Raw genomic sequence first — 16,154 nt, forward strand, 5'->3', positions numbered from 1 at the left:
CCCTGCCCAGCTGCCCGTCTCCGCCCCTCCTACCAGTCTGGGTGAATGTTTCTTCTTTAACTCCTTAGTTGTTGGACTTCCACACAGTTCAATTTTATGGCAGTTCTGGTTGTTTTTGTCTTTAAATTTGTCGTTGTCCTTCTTTTGGTTGTGGGAGTAGGCACAGTGTGTCTACCTACAACTCCATCTTGGCCAGAAGTCCCCAGTAAACATTTTCTTAAAAATGACAGCATTGGCCCTGGCTGTTGTGGCTCAGTGGATTGAGTTCTGGCCTGTGAATCAAGGGTCACCAGTTCAATTCCCAGTCAGGGTACATGCCTGGGTTGTGGGCTGGGTCCCCAAATGGGGGAGTGCAAGAGGCAGCCACACATCGATGTTTCTCTCCCTCTCTTTCTCCTTCCCTTCCCCACTCTCTATAAATAAATAAGTAAGTAAGTAAGTAAGTAAATAAATAAAAAGCATCACCCCAATACGCCAAGGTTGCGGATTCGATCCCCAGTCAGGGCACACACAAGAATCAACCAGTGAGTGCATCAATAAGTTGAACAACAAATCAATGTTTCTCTCTCTTTCCCTCTCTCTCTAAAATCAGTAAATATATTTTTTAAAAAATGAACACTGTTGGCCCTAGTCAAGTGGCTCAGTTGGTTAGGGCACTGTCCCGATACGCCAAAGTTGCAGGTTGAACCCCAGTCAGGGCACATACAAGAAGCAACCAATGGATGCACAAATAAGTGGAACAACAAACTGATGTTTCTCCCTCCCTCTTTCCCTTCCTTCCTCTCTCTCAATAAATAAAATTTAAATCAATAAATAAAATAAAATAAAATAACAGTCTGTTCCTTCAAGGAAAACAATTGGCATGATTTGTTGCTAAGGATAAAATTCTACCTAGTGTTCTTGGAAAAAGTAAAATTTTGGAAAACTTGAATATGCTACCTTTAGCTTCACAGATTCCCATTATTGCTAGACTTTTCTGATATGATTGGTGGCAATATCAATGGATGTTATTTTTTTATATTGTATAATAAAATGGGTCAACATTTGCAAGATCTGCACAAGTGAGTGAACCAACATTTTCCAGAAAACCAGTGAGTGATGTTACAAAAAGTACAGGTGGGTAAAAGATCCTTTCAAAGTACAAAATAGACAGATGGATCAGAATGTAATAGAACACAAAAAAGGCACTGGATGTCATTTCAGATTTCACACTGCAACTAACCTTCAAGAAACTGTTAGCCAGAAGGGTCTCAAGGTCTGGGCAGCTCTTACTAAATTCTACACTTGTTAAATGTTAAAATGTAGCAGATGCAGCTCTGAACAGGATAAGCCTGACGGGAACCACATCAGGATAAATGTAGCCAACTGCAGAGAAGAATTCAACATTTAATTGACCAGTAGTGTATACAGATAATGTCTAAGCCTCCCTGCAGGGAGACAGAGCTTTGGATGTGAGTCCTCTGTCTTCTGTACTTGCTGCAGGCAGTAAAACTACATATGACAGCCACGCTCCTGAATAGAACACCCCAAGTGGTGAACCCCTTGAGTTTGGTTACAAAACTATCCGTGGTTGAGTGTTAGTGTAGTATCAAAGAATACCCACATGATCTTCCTAGGTTATCAGATTACTTCCTTTTCCAATTATTTATCTGTGTGAGACTGGATTTTCTTCTCATGTTTCAACCGAGACAACAGCGCAATGGAGCGAAGGTGGAGGCAGATAGGAGAATCCAGCTGTCTGAAACCAGATATTAAAGATATTTTTCAAAAATGTAGAACACTGCCACTCTTCAGTCACTTTTTGGTTTGAAGATATAATTATGTAGTTAATTTATTATTGCAATTTTAAATTCTCGGCTTAAATTTATAAAATGGTAAATATTGATAGATGTGACCCATGTAAGCAAAAGCTATTTGAGCTGCTTAATAATTTAAAGAGTGTACCTGGCCCATTGTCTTTGCTCTGTTCATGTCCGTCTAGCTGCTTACCATATGGTGATTGTGCAGATTTTTTTAGTAAACTAAGAACTTTAAAAAAAGACTGAGGCAAAGAAGAGAAGTAACTGCTCAAATCATGCAGTTAGCAAATGCCGGAGCTGGGATTTGAACCCATGCATCTGATCCCAAGCTCATGTACTTCCTTTGGTAACATGTTTTAAAAGCCTTTAAAATATTCACTTTCTTTGACCTGTTACCAGGGAGACCGATGTCAGCACCCCATCCCCCCATCCAAGCTTGTTCCTCAGTTCTTGCCTCACTCTTGAGAGACGAATTCAACTGAGACAACACGTATAGTGGAAATGAGACAGCAAGTTCATTTAGGAAACCCATGCAAGCACAAAGCTGCAAGCAGGCACCTGGCTAGTCTGAATGCCCCATGTGTGGAGTAAATAAAGTTGTTGGTAAGTTTGTCCTATACTCTTGAGCTGAGGCTACAAGTGGGCACTCAGCTAATCTGAGTGCGCTGACTATTCGGGTTCAGGGGTTATATATCTTAGTCAGCTTCTAGGTTCCCCCTTCTTCTTCCCCTCCTAACCTTGGGGATAATGTACAGCTACAAAGGCTTTCTTTCTTAGCTTAGTAAAGGATCTTTTTCTTAAGTGAAATTGCTATTGAGGCCCCCATTCCCAGCACAGAGTCTCAAGGACTCCCTTCCTCTTGCGCGCTCTGTGATGTTCAGAACACCTGGCAATCTTATTGGACCCAACTCAGGACTGCTGAATCAATGGTCGAGGCAGGTCTCTCTCCTCCTCCCTGCCTTAGTTCACTGCCTACCTTACCTAACGGACCTCTTTCAGGAATTTAAAGAAAGGGGGTAATCAGAGGTGTCAGAAATTTATATACAAAGATGTTGATGAGATAATAAAATTAGTAGCAACCAGCAGACAGTGGCAAATAAACTTATGAAGGGCTTTGAAGAACACTGGAGAATGTCAAGGAAATGATGTGGCCCCAGGAGAAAGGACTTGGGGACAATGGAAGCCATGCAGGCTCAACCTGGGGTGGGAGGGAGGAATCTGCAGTGGCAGGGCTGGGAGAAAGCAGACAGCCTTTCTTGGAAGCGTGTGTGCGGCCCTGCCCCGTTGCTATTTGGATGTGAGGAGGGGGAAGAAATGGATTGGGCCCTGGCGGTGCCTTCAGAAGGCAACCGACTGATGTTTCCCTCTCGCATCTATATTTCTCTCTCTTTCTCTAGAAGCAATGAAAAAAAAATGTCCTCGGGTGAGAAAAATAATTTTAATATTCAGATTAGGATGCGGGAGGACAGGAGAGAACTGGAGGACAGAGACGCAGCGCGTGCGGAGGAGAACGTGGGAAATGCCAGAGGCCTAGCAGGTAGACCCCTAGGGAGCTGGACCGCACCTGCCCGGAGCCAGGCGGCCGGACCCGCAGCAGCTTTACAGCGACTCTGGAGGGAGGCGGAGTGAAGGGGTATCAGGGGAGCATGGGGTTTCCTAGAGAGGAGCAGCGTCTTCACTCTGCAAACACTGAGGACACACAGCCAGAAGACCAGGGGCTCCACCCAGCGAAGGAGAACAGTTGGAAGGACGGGTCCGCAAGCTGTAGAGGGTCACGTGAACGGAGGGCCCGGGCGCCGTGCGGGAGGGGAAGCAAGGCGTGGGGCCACGCGCAGGGGCTTACTTAGCACTCGGGGCCCCAGATCGGCAAGGCGGGGGTCAACTCAGATGATGCTGGGACTGCTCTGCCCGCCACCTGCCAAGTGTTCAGGAAAGCAGCGCCGTGGCCCCACAACTTCCTGCACCAGAGTATTGCAGGTCTCCACTGCACAGGGTGGTTGGAGAATGACAAGTGTCTAGTGGCTGTGAGAAGGACTGATGGACAAGGTCCGGACCCGATGGGCGACGGCGGCTCCGGTGGGGACCGCTGGGCCAAAGGAGGAGGGCTGGACCAATGGGCGAAGGTTTGACCTATTGGTGGGGGCTGGACCTACGGTCAAGGGCGTACCGGTGGGCGAGGGAGGGACCAATATCGAGGATGCTGGGCCATCCAGGCTGTGGGCTGGGCGGAGTCAGTGCCTTCAAGGATCTGAAAGAGAGACCTACCCTTCGCTCTCGCAGGAAAGAGACTGGATTGAACGAGGCCTTTAAAAAATTCCCCAGCTTCCTCCGCAAGGATCTGGGATCACAACCTTGGGGAGGCCCGAGGGTCGCAGTTAAACTCACTTGCTTAGTACTAGGGGATTGCAGCCGAGGATCCAAATCCAGGCCTCAGAATCGGGGACACCATCATCCCGCCCCCCCACGCCCCCTGAGCGCGGATTGGTCAGGTCGCTAGTTCCGCGCCGTTCTGGGAAGACCTGGAAAAGTGGAGTTTACCCAAGGAATAGGGTCCCCGCGTCGCTACTGCGCATGCTTGCATCGTGACCCTAGCTTGAGGTGACTGCTACTACCAAGGCGGGGGCTGCAGGCACGGAAGCTAAGGGACCTGCCGAGGCTCAGTGGCCAGAGAGGGAGGCCTCCTCTGTGGTCGCTGCTCTGCCGGTGCCTGGTAAGGACGGGCTACAGCGGGTCGGGAAGGGTCCTGGGTCCTATGGGGTGGATGCGCCCCTCCCGGCAGGGGTCTGTCTTGGTTCCTAAGGGCTGCTGATCCTGGGAGTATCCCCTAGCTCTGCGTCGCTGCGCTCAGGCCCTCTCCCAATCCTTCATCTGGGGTACGTCTCCTTTCTCCTCGCTCCTATCTTCTCCCAACCCAACCGACCCCGGGACGGAGCCCTGACAGACACCCTAAATCAGGGAGCCCCACGTTGGCCTGTCTTTCCTTGACCCCACCCAGTACTTCTCCCCTCCCTGCACCCATCTTCGGCCCCGTCCCACCCTTGTGGCTCTAGATGTCCCCGCAAGGATGGCAGAGAGTTGGAGGTAAGATACTGGGGTGGGGGGGGAGGACACTCAAAGGCTTGGTCAGGAAGCGGTGGAAATGAATGGAGATAATGGGAGATGAGGCCATTTGGGCGCGGCACAGACAGGTGTGATGAGAAATTACAATGGGTAAGGAGGATTAAAAGTAACTGATATTCTGAGCCATGGTGATTAGGGGGAAGGCGGTGCCATGACATGAAATTCCCACTTTGGAGAAGCTCTTCCCTGCATACTATACAGTAGCAGTTCTTGAATTTTTTTGGATCGCTTTGAAAATCTCCCTGTAAGGATATGTACCTGGCCCATCATCCCACCAACCATCCATTCACAGCCCTCCATGAATGGCATGGGACAGTGATTATGGGGCATAGGGGCAGCTGTCAATACCACTGGGAATTTTTTTTTAATCCTTAGCCAAGGATATGTTTATTGACTTTAGAGAGAGCGGAAGGGAGGGACACAGGAAGGGGGAAAGAGAGAAAAAAAAAAACCATCGATGTGAGAGAGAAACATCAATCTGTTGCCTTCCATATGCACCCCGACTGGGGATTGAACCCCCAACCTAAATATGTGCCCTGACAGGAACCGAACCAACAACCTTTTGGTAAATGGGATGATGCTCCAACCAACTTAGCCACTCGGACTGGGGACTTTTTATTTCATTTTAAAGATTTTTATTTATTCTTAGAGGGGAAGGGAGGGAGGGAGAAAGAGAGGGAGAGAAACATTGATCGGTTGCTGGGCCGGCCTGCAACCCAGGCATATACCCTGATGGAAAATCGAACCAGTGACCTTTCGTTTTGCAGGACCACAGTGCCCAACCAACTGAGCTACACCAGTCAGGGCTCACTGGGAACTGTTTAAAACAACCACTTAACCCTTCACCTACCTGTTATTAAGAACCCTTGCCGAATTCACCGCTATTCGCGTTACACAGGTGAAACCAACCCAGAGAGGGTAAGGGGTTTGCCCTCATGGCAGAGGACACAAGTACTGATGGACGTTGATGGTATTTCTCTCCCATAAGTATGAAGGTAATTCTGCTGATCCATCATCAGCCACCAGGCAGGGCTCCCACCTTTCAGAATCTCACCAATAAGGTATTGGACCTCCCATTAGTTTCCTATTGCCTCAAATTACCACAAATTTAGTGGCAAAAACAACACAGCTTTGTAACCATCTCACAGTTCTGGAGTTCAGAAGTCCGACTAGGTCTCACTGGGTTAAAACCAAGGTGTGGGCAGGGCTGTTGCGTCCTGGGGACTCTAGGAGAGACCATCTATTTTTTGTCTTTTCCATCTTCTGGAGACCTCCAGCATTCCTTGGCTCATGGCCCCCTCCACAGCCGGCAACATTGCCTTTCTCTGACCCTGCTAACATCAGCATATCTTCCTCTAACTCTCTTCTTCTGCCTCCCTCTCCTGCTATTTAGGATCCCTTTGATTGGACCCATGTGGATAATCCAAGCTAATCTCCTACTTTAGTAACTTTAATTCCATCTGAAAACTTAATTCCTCTTTGCCATGAAAGGTAACATTCGCAGGTTCAGGGATTGGGACCTGGACATTTTGGGAGGCCGTTATTCTGCCTCCCAAAGATCTGATGATGTCTCAGAGGCTCTTGCCAGCTGTTAGTGTTGTATGAGCTGTCTGTAACTCCTGGGTCTCCTTTGTGCAGACCAGTGTCATGGCAGCTGGTTGGGATAAGTGGAGACTGAGACCACAGCAGTATACAACCACCAGGTTACACAGTTATGGGGAGCATGTAAACCGAGTAGAGTAAGGTAGCTGTTAAGCCTTTTGATCTTTTTAATTTGTTTCTGCTTTACTTTTTTTTATCCTCACCCAAGGACATGCTTATTGACTTTAGAGAGAAGGGAAGGGAGGGAGAGAGAGAGGGAGAGAGAGGGAGAGAAACATCAACTGGTTGCCTCTTGCACACCCCCAACTGGGGACCTGGCTGGCAACCCAGGCACGTGCCCTGACCAAGATTTGAACTAGTGACCTTCTGTTTCGCAGGCCAATGCTCAATCCACTGAGCCACACCAGCCAGAGCATATGTTTTTTAAAAAAGAATTTTATAACTAGCTCTTACAATTAAGCCTATGATCTATTTAAAGTTAAATTTTGTATATGGTGTGAGGGGGAGCTCATCTTCATTCTTTTGTATTGGATATCTAATTGTTCCAACATTCAACGTTTGTTGAAAAGTCTATTCTTTCTGCCTGATCAAGGGTTGGACTTAATCTTCACCTCCTGAAAGGGGAAGTGTTTACTTTTTGGAATTAGTCATGAAGATGACTTGTCCCTTCTCCCCCATTTATTTATTTATTCATTCAATTATTCATATCAGTGTGGACTTATGGAAATGTACCTTATTCTTTGGGCTATATCCTGAGGACTTCCTCTGAGGTTCTGGATGAAGTTTTCTCTGTAACTGGTGTTTCTCAGTTTAAGCCTCAGCTGCTCAGGGTGGAGCAGCTGAGGAGTTGGCTCTGGACCAGCCAGACTGGGTTCAAGTTTTGGCTCCCACTATCTCTGCTGTCCTGGGCCACTTATTTAAGTCCCTGGGCCTCTCAGTCCTATCAGGGGCAGAGCAAGGGTGATGGTAACACTTGGAAGGAAGGTTGTTGGGTTATGTATGGCACTGGAGGTGTGGACTGATGTCATAAGGTTTTTGTTCCTGGCTCAGACCCCAGCCCGAGGACCAACGACGTGGCTCTGAGCGGGTCACTTTAACGTTGAACGTGGACAGGAATGTCAGGGGGACAGCATGTGTCCTCTCTTTCTTGTTAATTTTATTGATTTTAAATTCTGGTTGTTTATATTAATCTTTCCTTTTAAATGTTAAATATTTTCCCATTGTAAAAGTTCATGAACATTACAATTTGGGGGAAATAATGGAAAATGAGAAAAAAATAATAGAAATCTAACAAAAAACAAAATCCCTCATTCCCACCACTAACATTTGGATAAATTACTTTTTAGTTGGCTTTAGTGCATTTTTATATAATTCTTTGCAAACAGACTAGAAAGCACCTGCTTTTTAAGTTAAGAACAGGTCAAATAAAATTAGTAAATACATGACAGATATGACTGGACGGGACAATAAATAAAAGGAAAGACAAGTGGGTTGAGAGAGAAAGACACAAGACAGGGACCAAAGTTCTTGGTCTTTGTTTTCTGGAAAAATGCACAGTTGTTTACCCTAGAAAAGATCATCTTTGCTAAATGTGTTCATTGGACTTTCTTTCTAACAATGCTTTTTTTGTAAACCAGATATAAACACTTTAAAGCCTTATATCCTTTCCTTTTTTCACCCCTTGTGTCCTCTCTTTTTTAAAAAATGTATTTATTTATTTATTTTTAGAGAGGGGAAGGGAGGAAGAGAGGAAGAGAAACACCAATGTGTAGTTGCCTCTTGAGCGCCCCCTACTGGGGACCTGGCCTACAACCCAGGCATGTGCCCTGACTGGGAATCAAACGGGCAACCCTTTGGTCCACAGACCAGAACTCAATCCACTGAGCCACACCAGCCAGGGCTCTTTTTTTTTTTTTTAAATCTTGGTAAAATGGTTCATTTTAAGGAGCAACATCTCTATCTTGTGGCCTTCTAGAATACTGTTGCTAAAGGTTTAAATTGAATTTTCCACAATACAAGTGTGAATTAAATTGTGCTCTGGCACTTTATAAGGGTCTTTACGTCTGGTCTCTAAGCTGGTGGTTTCTACCTAACAAATGGAAAGAAAACAGGAAATACAAATTATTTGAAAGCTTTGCTTGTAGCTACGAAAAATGTATGTAGAAAATAATGCAGAAATGAAAGCAGTGTGTGATAGGATGGTAGGATTACGCAGATTTGCTATTATTGTTTAATGTATTCTATATAACTTTTTCAATTAAATATTTCAAAATTTTAAAATAAGCTCAATATAATCTATCTCATTGCTTTCCTTTCATTAGAAAACTAAGTCCAGATAAGCTGTGTGGTGTTTCAGCAGCGTAGAAGAGCTGCTTATTGTGCAGGAATATGTGTTCAAACTGGTAGCTCTTGGATGGTGGTTTCTACGAGTATTTTTTACTTTATTTTTTTACTTGAGTGATGATCTAGAGAAAAAAGAAACTCCATGTACGCCTGTTCTGGCTCCCCGGGATGACAAGCACAGCTTTTGGAACTGTGGAGGCAGTTGTGCCAAGATCCAGCTGGCCTGAGGGCTCCTTACTGAGCCAATAGCCCCTAGTGCCATGTGCAGGCCCCGCGTGCTCCTCCCTGCTGGGAGCATGCTGTTGGTTTGAACCTGCATGGAAGGTTGGGATCAAGATATAGGGGTACTGCAAGCTACGATTTTTTAAAAAGATTTTATTTATTTATTTCTAGAAGAGGAGAAGGGAGGAAGAGAGGGTGAGAAACATCAATGTGTGGTTGCCTCTCATGCGCCCCCAACTGGGGACCTGGCCTGGAACCCAGGCATGTGCCCTGATTGGGAATCAAATTGGGGACCCTTTGGTTTGCAGGCCAGCACTCAATCCACTGAGCTACACCAGTCAGGGCGCTATTATTTATTGGGCACTTTCCATGCTCTATGCCCTTTTGTGCTGAATTGTGCCTGCCCCCAAATTCATATGTTGAAGTTCCAATCTTCAGGACCTCAGAATGTGACTATATGGGAGATAGGGCCTTTCAAGAGGTAGTTAAGGTTAAAATGTGTCATATTAGCTTGGCCTTGATCCAGTATGAACAGGGTCCTTATAAGAAGATATTAGACTGTGAAGCTTCCATCCAAGATGGAGGCATAGGTAGATACGCTTTGCTCCCTCACACAACCAAAAGAAGGCTAGCAGCCAATTTAAAAACAAAAAAACAACCAGAACTGCCAGGAAATTGAACTGAATGGAAGTCCAACAACAAAGGTGTTAAAGAAGAAACATTCATCCAGACTGGTAGGAGGGGCGGAGATGGGCAGTCAAGTAGGAGAGGATGCGTGGCAAGGCAGTGGCTGGTGGACTGGGTGGTCCCACATTCGTGTGCAGATAAACTAGGAGAAACAACTGGGAAGTGAGACAGACGGCTCAACCCAGGGTTCCAGTGCTTGGAAAGAAAGCTTCAAAAACCCGGGCTGTAAAGCCTGTTGGGGTTTCGGCGGTGGGAGAAACTGCCAGTCTCACAGGAGAGTCCTTTGGAGGGGCCCACGGGGTCCTAAACATACACAAGCCCACCCACCTGGGAATCAGTACCTGAAGGGCACAACTCCCTTGTGGGTAGCGAGGGAAGTGACTGACAGCGGGGCAAGAGCTGAGCAAGCAGCATTGTTCCTTCTCTGACCCCTCCCCCACATATAGCGCCACAACCCAGTGAAGTGGGTTCCCCACCTCTGGCAAATACCTAAGGCTCCACCCCTTACAAGGTAACCCATGTGCCTAGACAAAGAAATATAGCTCAAATGAAAGAACAGATCAAAACTCCAGAAAAACAACTAAGCAACAAAGAGATAGCCAACCTATCAGATGCACAGTTCAAATCCTGGTAATCAGGATTGTCACCGAAATGACTGAGTATAGACTCAAAATAAAGAAAGAAATGAAAGCTATGCAAAGTGAAATAAAGAAAAATATACAGGGAACCAACAGTGGTGGGAAGGGAAGGGATCAACGATTTGGACCAGAAGGAAGAAATAAAAATTCAACCAGAACAGAATGAAGAAATAAGAATTCAGAAAAATGAAGAGAGGCTTAGGAACCTCCAGGACATCTTTAAACATTCCAACATTAGAATCATAGGGGTGCCAGAAGGAGAAGAAGAAGAGCAAGACATTGAAAACTTATTTGAACAAATAATGAAGGAGAACTTCCCCAATCTGGCAAAGGAAATAGACTTCCAGGAAGTCCAGGAAGCTCAGAGAGTCCCAAACAAGTTGGACCCAGGGGAGTACACACCAAGGCACATCATAATTACATTACCCAAGGTTAAAAAGAAGGAGAGAATCTTAAAACCAGCAAGAGAAAGGGTGAGAGTTACCTACAAAGGAGTTCCCATAAGATTGTCAGCTGATTTCTCTAAAGAAACCTTACAGGCAAGAAGGGGCTGGCAAGAAGTATTCCAAGTCATGAAAGGCAAGGACCTACAACCTAGATTACTCTATCCAGCAAAGCTATCATTTAGAATGGAAGGGCAGATAAAGTGCTTCCCAGATAAGGTCAAATTCATCATCACCAAGCCCTTATTATATGAAACGTTAAAGGGACTTATTTAAGAAAAAGAAGAAAATCAAAACTAGGAACAGTAAGATGATAACAAACTCACAACTATCAACAACTGAACCTAACAAAACAAACTAAGTGAACAACTAGAAGAGGAACAGAATCACAGAAATGGAGATCACATGGAGGGTTATCAGCAGTGGGGTGGGGGGAGGGGATTGGGGGAAAAGGTACAGGGAATAAGAAGCATAATTGGTAGGTACAAAATTGAGAGGGGGAGGTTAAGAATAGTATAGGAAATAAAGAAGACAAAGAGCTTATATGTACAACCATGGACATGAACTAAGGGGAAGAATGCTGTCTGTAGGGAGGGAGGGTGCATGGAGGAGGGGCATAAAGGGGAGAAAAAATGGGACAACTGTAATAGCATAATCAATAAAATATACTTTAAAAAAGATATTACAGCATACACACACACAGGGAAGACTGTGAAGACAGGAATAAAGAAACAGTGAGAACCACAAAGCCAGTTGAAGAAGCAGGTCCAGGGCTACAAGTAGGCATCTGTGGGCTTGCCACTGCCTGGGTCCACAACAGGCCAGGTGAGATGTATCTCCATGCCGCAGCGTTGTTTCTGGGCTAACACTGCAAACTGGGAAGATGCGCCATCCACCCACACCACCCAGTTGTCCCAAAAAGAAGGCTGATGTCCCCACACTGTTACTCCAGGGCTGTGGTCTTCAGACCAGCATTGTCTGCTAATCTGTCCTTTCTTCTCCAGGCTAGAAGCCAGGGGGCCCTCAGTGCCCACAGATGCTCTGGACCACTCCACACCCTGTCTCCACCTATCCACGCAGCACCAGGTGAAGCACAAGGTCACTGCACTCACGGGGCCCTGGCACCTCCTGAGCTCTGGGTGGCCCCAGGCCTCCCGCCTGGGGTTGGGGCAGGATCTAGTTGTGAGTCCAGAGAGTCCCACCTCCCAGGGCCAGGAACTTTGGTCTGCAGAGTGTCAGGGTGAAAAGGTTCTGGGAATTCTGGGAGGGTCAATGACCTGAGCTCACGTCCCCACTGTCTGTCTCGGGTGCTTGGTGCTCAGGGACACCAGGGACTGTTACCCTGGACAAGGTACAGCAGGTATCGTGTGAGGTTGGGCTCCAGATCTTCCTCAGCCAGACTCCCAGCTCTGCTGCTTCATGGCTGTGTCAGTTGCCCTGGCCTGGCTCGGTGTCCTCATCTGCAAACTGGGCAGTAAGAATGGTAAACTTTTATAACACGCGGGCTGAAAGGCTAAATGGAAAAGCCCATGAGACACTCGGCCCATCCTCAGCACCTTCAGGCCTCGATTTGTAGTAACTCAGTTATCGGTATCTTAATCCCCCAACAGTGCCACCCCCCACCCAAGAGCCCTGTGCTTGGCACATTTTACATGGGGGGACAGTGAGGTTTGGATGAGGACGTGACATACTCACTGCTGCCAGGAGAGGGACTGGCCGAGCAGAAGCACCTGCCCAGGCTCCTCCAGCTGTGTTCAGGTCCTTGCCCATCCTGGTGCCCCATCTGCCCAGTCTGCACCCCGGGTCCATTCTCCTGAGCCCCAGGCTTCACTAATGGGGGTTGTATCCTCTCTTAGGACAGAGCGTCTGGACTGCCAGCTCCCTTGCCAGGGAGGAGGAGTAGAAGTCCATCTACTGGGGCCTGAGTGGGCCTGGGGGACAAGCTGTTGGTCCCAGGATGCCTCTGCCTGAGCCCAGCGAGCAGGAGAGTGAGAATGTGAAGGCCGGTCAGGAGCTGTCCCCTGAGTCCCCTGGGACCGGCACAGATGTTATTCCTACAGCCCCCAAGAAGCCCAGGAAGTTCTCCAAACTGGTCCTGCTGACAGCCTCCAAAGACAGTGCCAAAGTGGCCGCGGCCAAGCGCAAAGGGGTGCACTGCATCATGTCTCTGGGGGTGCCCGGCCCCACCACCCTGGCCAAGGCCCTCCTGAAGATCCATCCTGAGGCCCAGCGTGCCATTGAGGCAGCCCCCCAGGAGCCTGAACAGAAATGCAGGAAGCTGGACACAGGTGAGGCTCTGGTCCCAGAAAGCAAAACTATGAGCAAGACCTCCCTGGGGACGGAAGTCCCCTGATACCTGGGCAACCGAGGTGATAGACAGGCTGGGTCGGCTCTGGAAAGAGTGTGCCTGTCCCGTCAACGTGTCTTTGTATGTTCTGCTTTCCACGATACATCTCAGTGTAAATCTCTGTGTTTGTAGCCTCCGTGCATGTGTGTCTCGGGTTCTGTGTCTACATAGGCATTTGCCTGGGAAGGTGTGTCTGTGTGTGTATCATTGTATGTCCATGTCCCTGGGCCTGGGTCCCTGTCTGCTAGTATGTGTGTATTTATGTGTCTGGGGGTCTGTGCGTGCATGTTTCTGTGCAGAGTCTATGTGAGGCCCCAACTAGAACCCCCTCACCCACTGCCCCCTCCACCAGGCTTGGCGCAGATGACAGTGGAATGTGAAACCCTGAGGGATGCCTGGGGGAGGGGGTGCCTAGTGGTTGGGAAGGAGATGAGCCAGAGTTTCGTTTCAACTGGAAGTGGGGTCTGCCGTGCCCTAAGAAGACAGAGAAAATAAAAGCCACAGCAGTTGGCTCTGTTTGCTGCCTGTGAACAGGTGGCCCCCTTGGGGTCAGTCCAGGCACTCAGACCGGCAGCCAGCCTCAGGAAAGGGAAACTGAAGCCTCTTGGCTTCCATCAAGCAGCTGGGCAGCACAATCGACCCCTCCTCGTTGATGGAAATTCACTGGGGAATGCTCTGAAGTCCAGGGGGGAAGCCCTACTGTTTCCCCAAGGCTAAGACTTCAGAGCTCCTGAGATTGGGGCACCCCAGCTACAAGCCTGGAGGTCACAGGGGACCTAAGGAACCCGTCACCCTCCATCCCTTGCTGGAAAGGAGCTGCAATCAGGGAGTCAGGGACCTCACCTCCCCAGACCTGGAGGCCCTGCTGCAGCATCCCCAGCTCACCTTGTGAGCACTTCTACCAGCCAGTTCTGGTTCAGGTGTCTCCATGTGTCTACCTGCTTCCTGCCAGCCCCAGGGGTAGAGGTTGCCGCCCCATGACCTGTTGGGCAGCAAGGCTCAGAGAGGCCAAGTTACTACCTTGAGGCCACCTGCTGATCGCTGCAGAGGGTGAAGGGGGAGCATCTGGCTCAGAGCTTGTGCTTCCCACTTAACTCAGCAGATTGGGTAATCTCCGGGGTCTTTTCCACCCTGTCTGAGACCTCTGCTTATGCATCTGCCCAGGTTCTGGGGCTACATGGGCCCCACTCCACACATGCTACTGTGAGAATTAGAACAAAGCCCCCCTTCCTCGGATAGAGAACAGAATAAGGACTGCCTCTCAGCCCCACAGTGTCGCTCAGGCAGGCACTCCGGCAGTCAACAACTCCCTCAACCTGCCACCCCATCTTCACCGCTGTACCTAGTGCACACCTCCTCCACCTCCTCCTCCACCCAGGCCAGGAAGTGGAGATAGCAGCAGCTTCCTCGTGCTCAGCCCGTATTTGGCCCAGGGTTTCCTAGAAATGACTTTAGCAGCCTTGGTGTCCTTTGGGAGCATATCTCTGGAGTTGGCAATTACTTCTCTAAGTCAGTCAGTGGTACCCCCGCCCCTCCCTTTTCCTCTGACACCAGCCTGACCCACCCCCTTCTCTTCCAGAGGGAAAGGAAGACGGAAGGTTGGCAGGGAGGCCTGCCCCCAGTCCTGCAGTGGGCGGGGAGGAGTCCTCCGTGGGGCCCAGCCAGGCCTCGCAACCCTGACAACTGCAGGTGAAACGTCCTTGATGGGTCGGTGAACTTGGTTGTGACTTCTGCCTGGGGCCCTGTCTGTGACTGACTTTCACTCAACATCATGTAATGTTTTTCAGCTCAAGCGCAAGTTACTTTTGTAAGCAGGGAGAAAAAATCAAAAAAGAGAATAAAGTAAGCTACATGCTAGATCCCATCATGAACAGGTTGTATAAATTCCAGGATTCTGGGTCCTTTGAGGCCCAACTCCAACCCCTCCCCACCCCCTGGGAATGTGCCCACCCTACCAGCCCTCACAGGGCCCTTCCCAGGGGCTGCCTGGCCTGGGCTATCTCTCAGATCCGGGGTGGCTCTCAGGGACCTCCATCCCTCATAACCTCGTACCCCTGGGGCACCTTCAATCTGGAAAACCAGCCACTGGCCCAGAGACTAGGTGAGGTCCCTGAGGTTCCCCTTCCTTCTGCCTTGGTCTGAAAGTGGGCAGTGGGACCTGTAGCCCTGACCCTCTAGGAAGCTGCTCCAGCCCTTCTCTGACTCTCCTTCCATGGTTGTTCCCTTGCTGGAGTGTCAGCCTGCCCAGCCCCTGGGTACTGCCCGTGCTGGAGGAGGAGGGGAAGAAACACACAGTTCACCTTCAACCAGAAGTCAGGAGCCCCCAGAGGCCCCCACGGGAAAGGTTTCCGCCTCAGTTGCTTTACCACGTGTGGTCTTCATCCTTTGAAAACTGCCACTGGGCACAAGGAAATGGAATGTAGAGTTATTTTTGGAATGTAGAGTTTAGAGGCCTGGTGCAATCAGTACTCAGTATCTAGTGACTCCCTCTCAGGAGGGGGAGATGCTTCGCACAGTTTCCTTGCCAGCTCTTCATTTTGCTATTTTATTTTTACAGCATGTTTGTTTATAATGTTTATATTCTGTAACCATAATTTGAGATGTTCTTTTGTCTTAATTCTATATTTAAATAGATTCCTCTTACCCTCCAATTCCTCCTTTCCTCAGTTGAGTCATCCTGTCAGTGGGCTGGTGTTGTCTGATGGGAGGAGTGCTGGGGGAGTCGCTCAGGATCTACTGTGTGATGGTGGTGTGCCACCGGGGAAGCGGCAGTGGAGAAGAGGAGAGGGGGCGGGCAAGGCACTGCTTCAGCCACTCAGCCCAGGCGGTCCCAGCCTGGGTGGGTCAGAGAAGATTCACCCTGGCCCGCCCCCTCCCTGAACTTCGGTGTCTTGGTCTTGTTATGGACCCCTCCTGCTCTTGCCAGGGAAGCTGCAAGCTTGCAAGCTGGGTT

At 48.7% G+C, this 16,154-nt stretch overlaps 1 protein-coding gene and 1 long non-coding RNA gene across 3 annotated transcripts; one reads left to right on the plus strand and one right to left on the minus strand.

Annotated features, from left to right (window-relative positions):
- Positions 1-3,218: 3,218 nt before the first annotated feature.
- LOC123479018 (uncharacterized) lies at positions 3,219-4,253 on the minus strand. The gene is made up of 2 exons (XR_006654466.2): positions 4,185-4,253; positions 3,219-4,047 (listed from the first exon to the last, which is right to left on the minus strand). It is a non-coding gene; the product is annotated as an uncharacterized lncRNA (long non-coding RNA).
- FLYWCH2 (FLYWCH family member 2) lies at positions 4,034-15,060 on the plus strand. 2 transcript variants are annotated; one of them, XM_024553257.4, is made up of 4 exons: positions 4,034-4,509; positions 11,859-11,952; positions 12,711-13,142; positions 14,781-15,060. In XM_024553257.4, the coding sequence occupies exons 3-4, from the start codon at positions 12,812-12,814 to the stop codon at positions 14,879-14,881; spliced, it is 432 nt and encodes a 143-aa protein (XP_024409025.2). In that variant the 5' UTR covers positions 4,034-4,509; positions 11,859-11,952; positions 12,711-12,811; the 3' UTR covers positions 14,882-15,060. The 2 variants fall into 2 exon arrangements, with proteins under 2 accessions (XP_024409025.2, XP_024409024.2); XM_024553256.4 differs by having other exon boundaries at positions 4,035-4,509; positions 11,859-11,940.
- Positions 15,061-16,154: the final 1,094 nt, after the last annotated feature.

The sequence above is a fragment of the Desmodus rotundus genome, chromosome 1 (genome assembly GCF_022682495.2).
Source record: "Desmodus rotundus isolate HL8 chromosome 1, HLdesRot8A.1, whole genome shotgun sequence".
Classification (NCBI taxonomy): domain Eukaryota; kingdom Metazoa; phylum Chordata; class Mammalia; order Chiroptera; family Phyllostomidae; genus Desmodus; species Desmodus rotundus.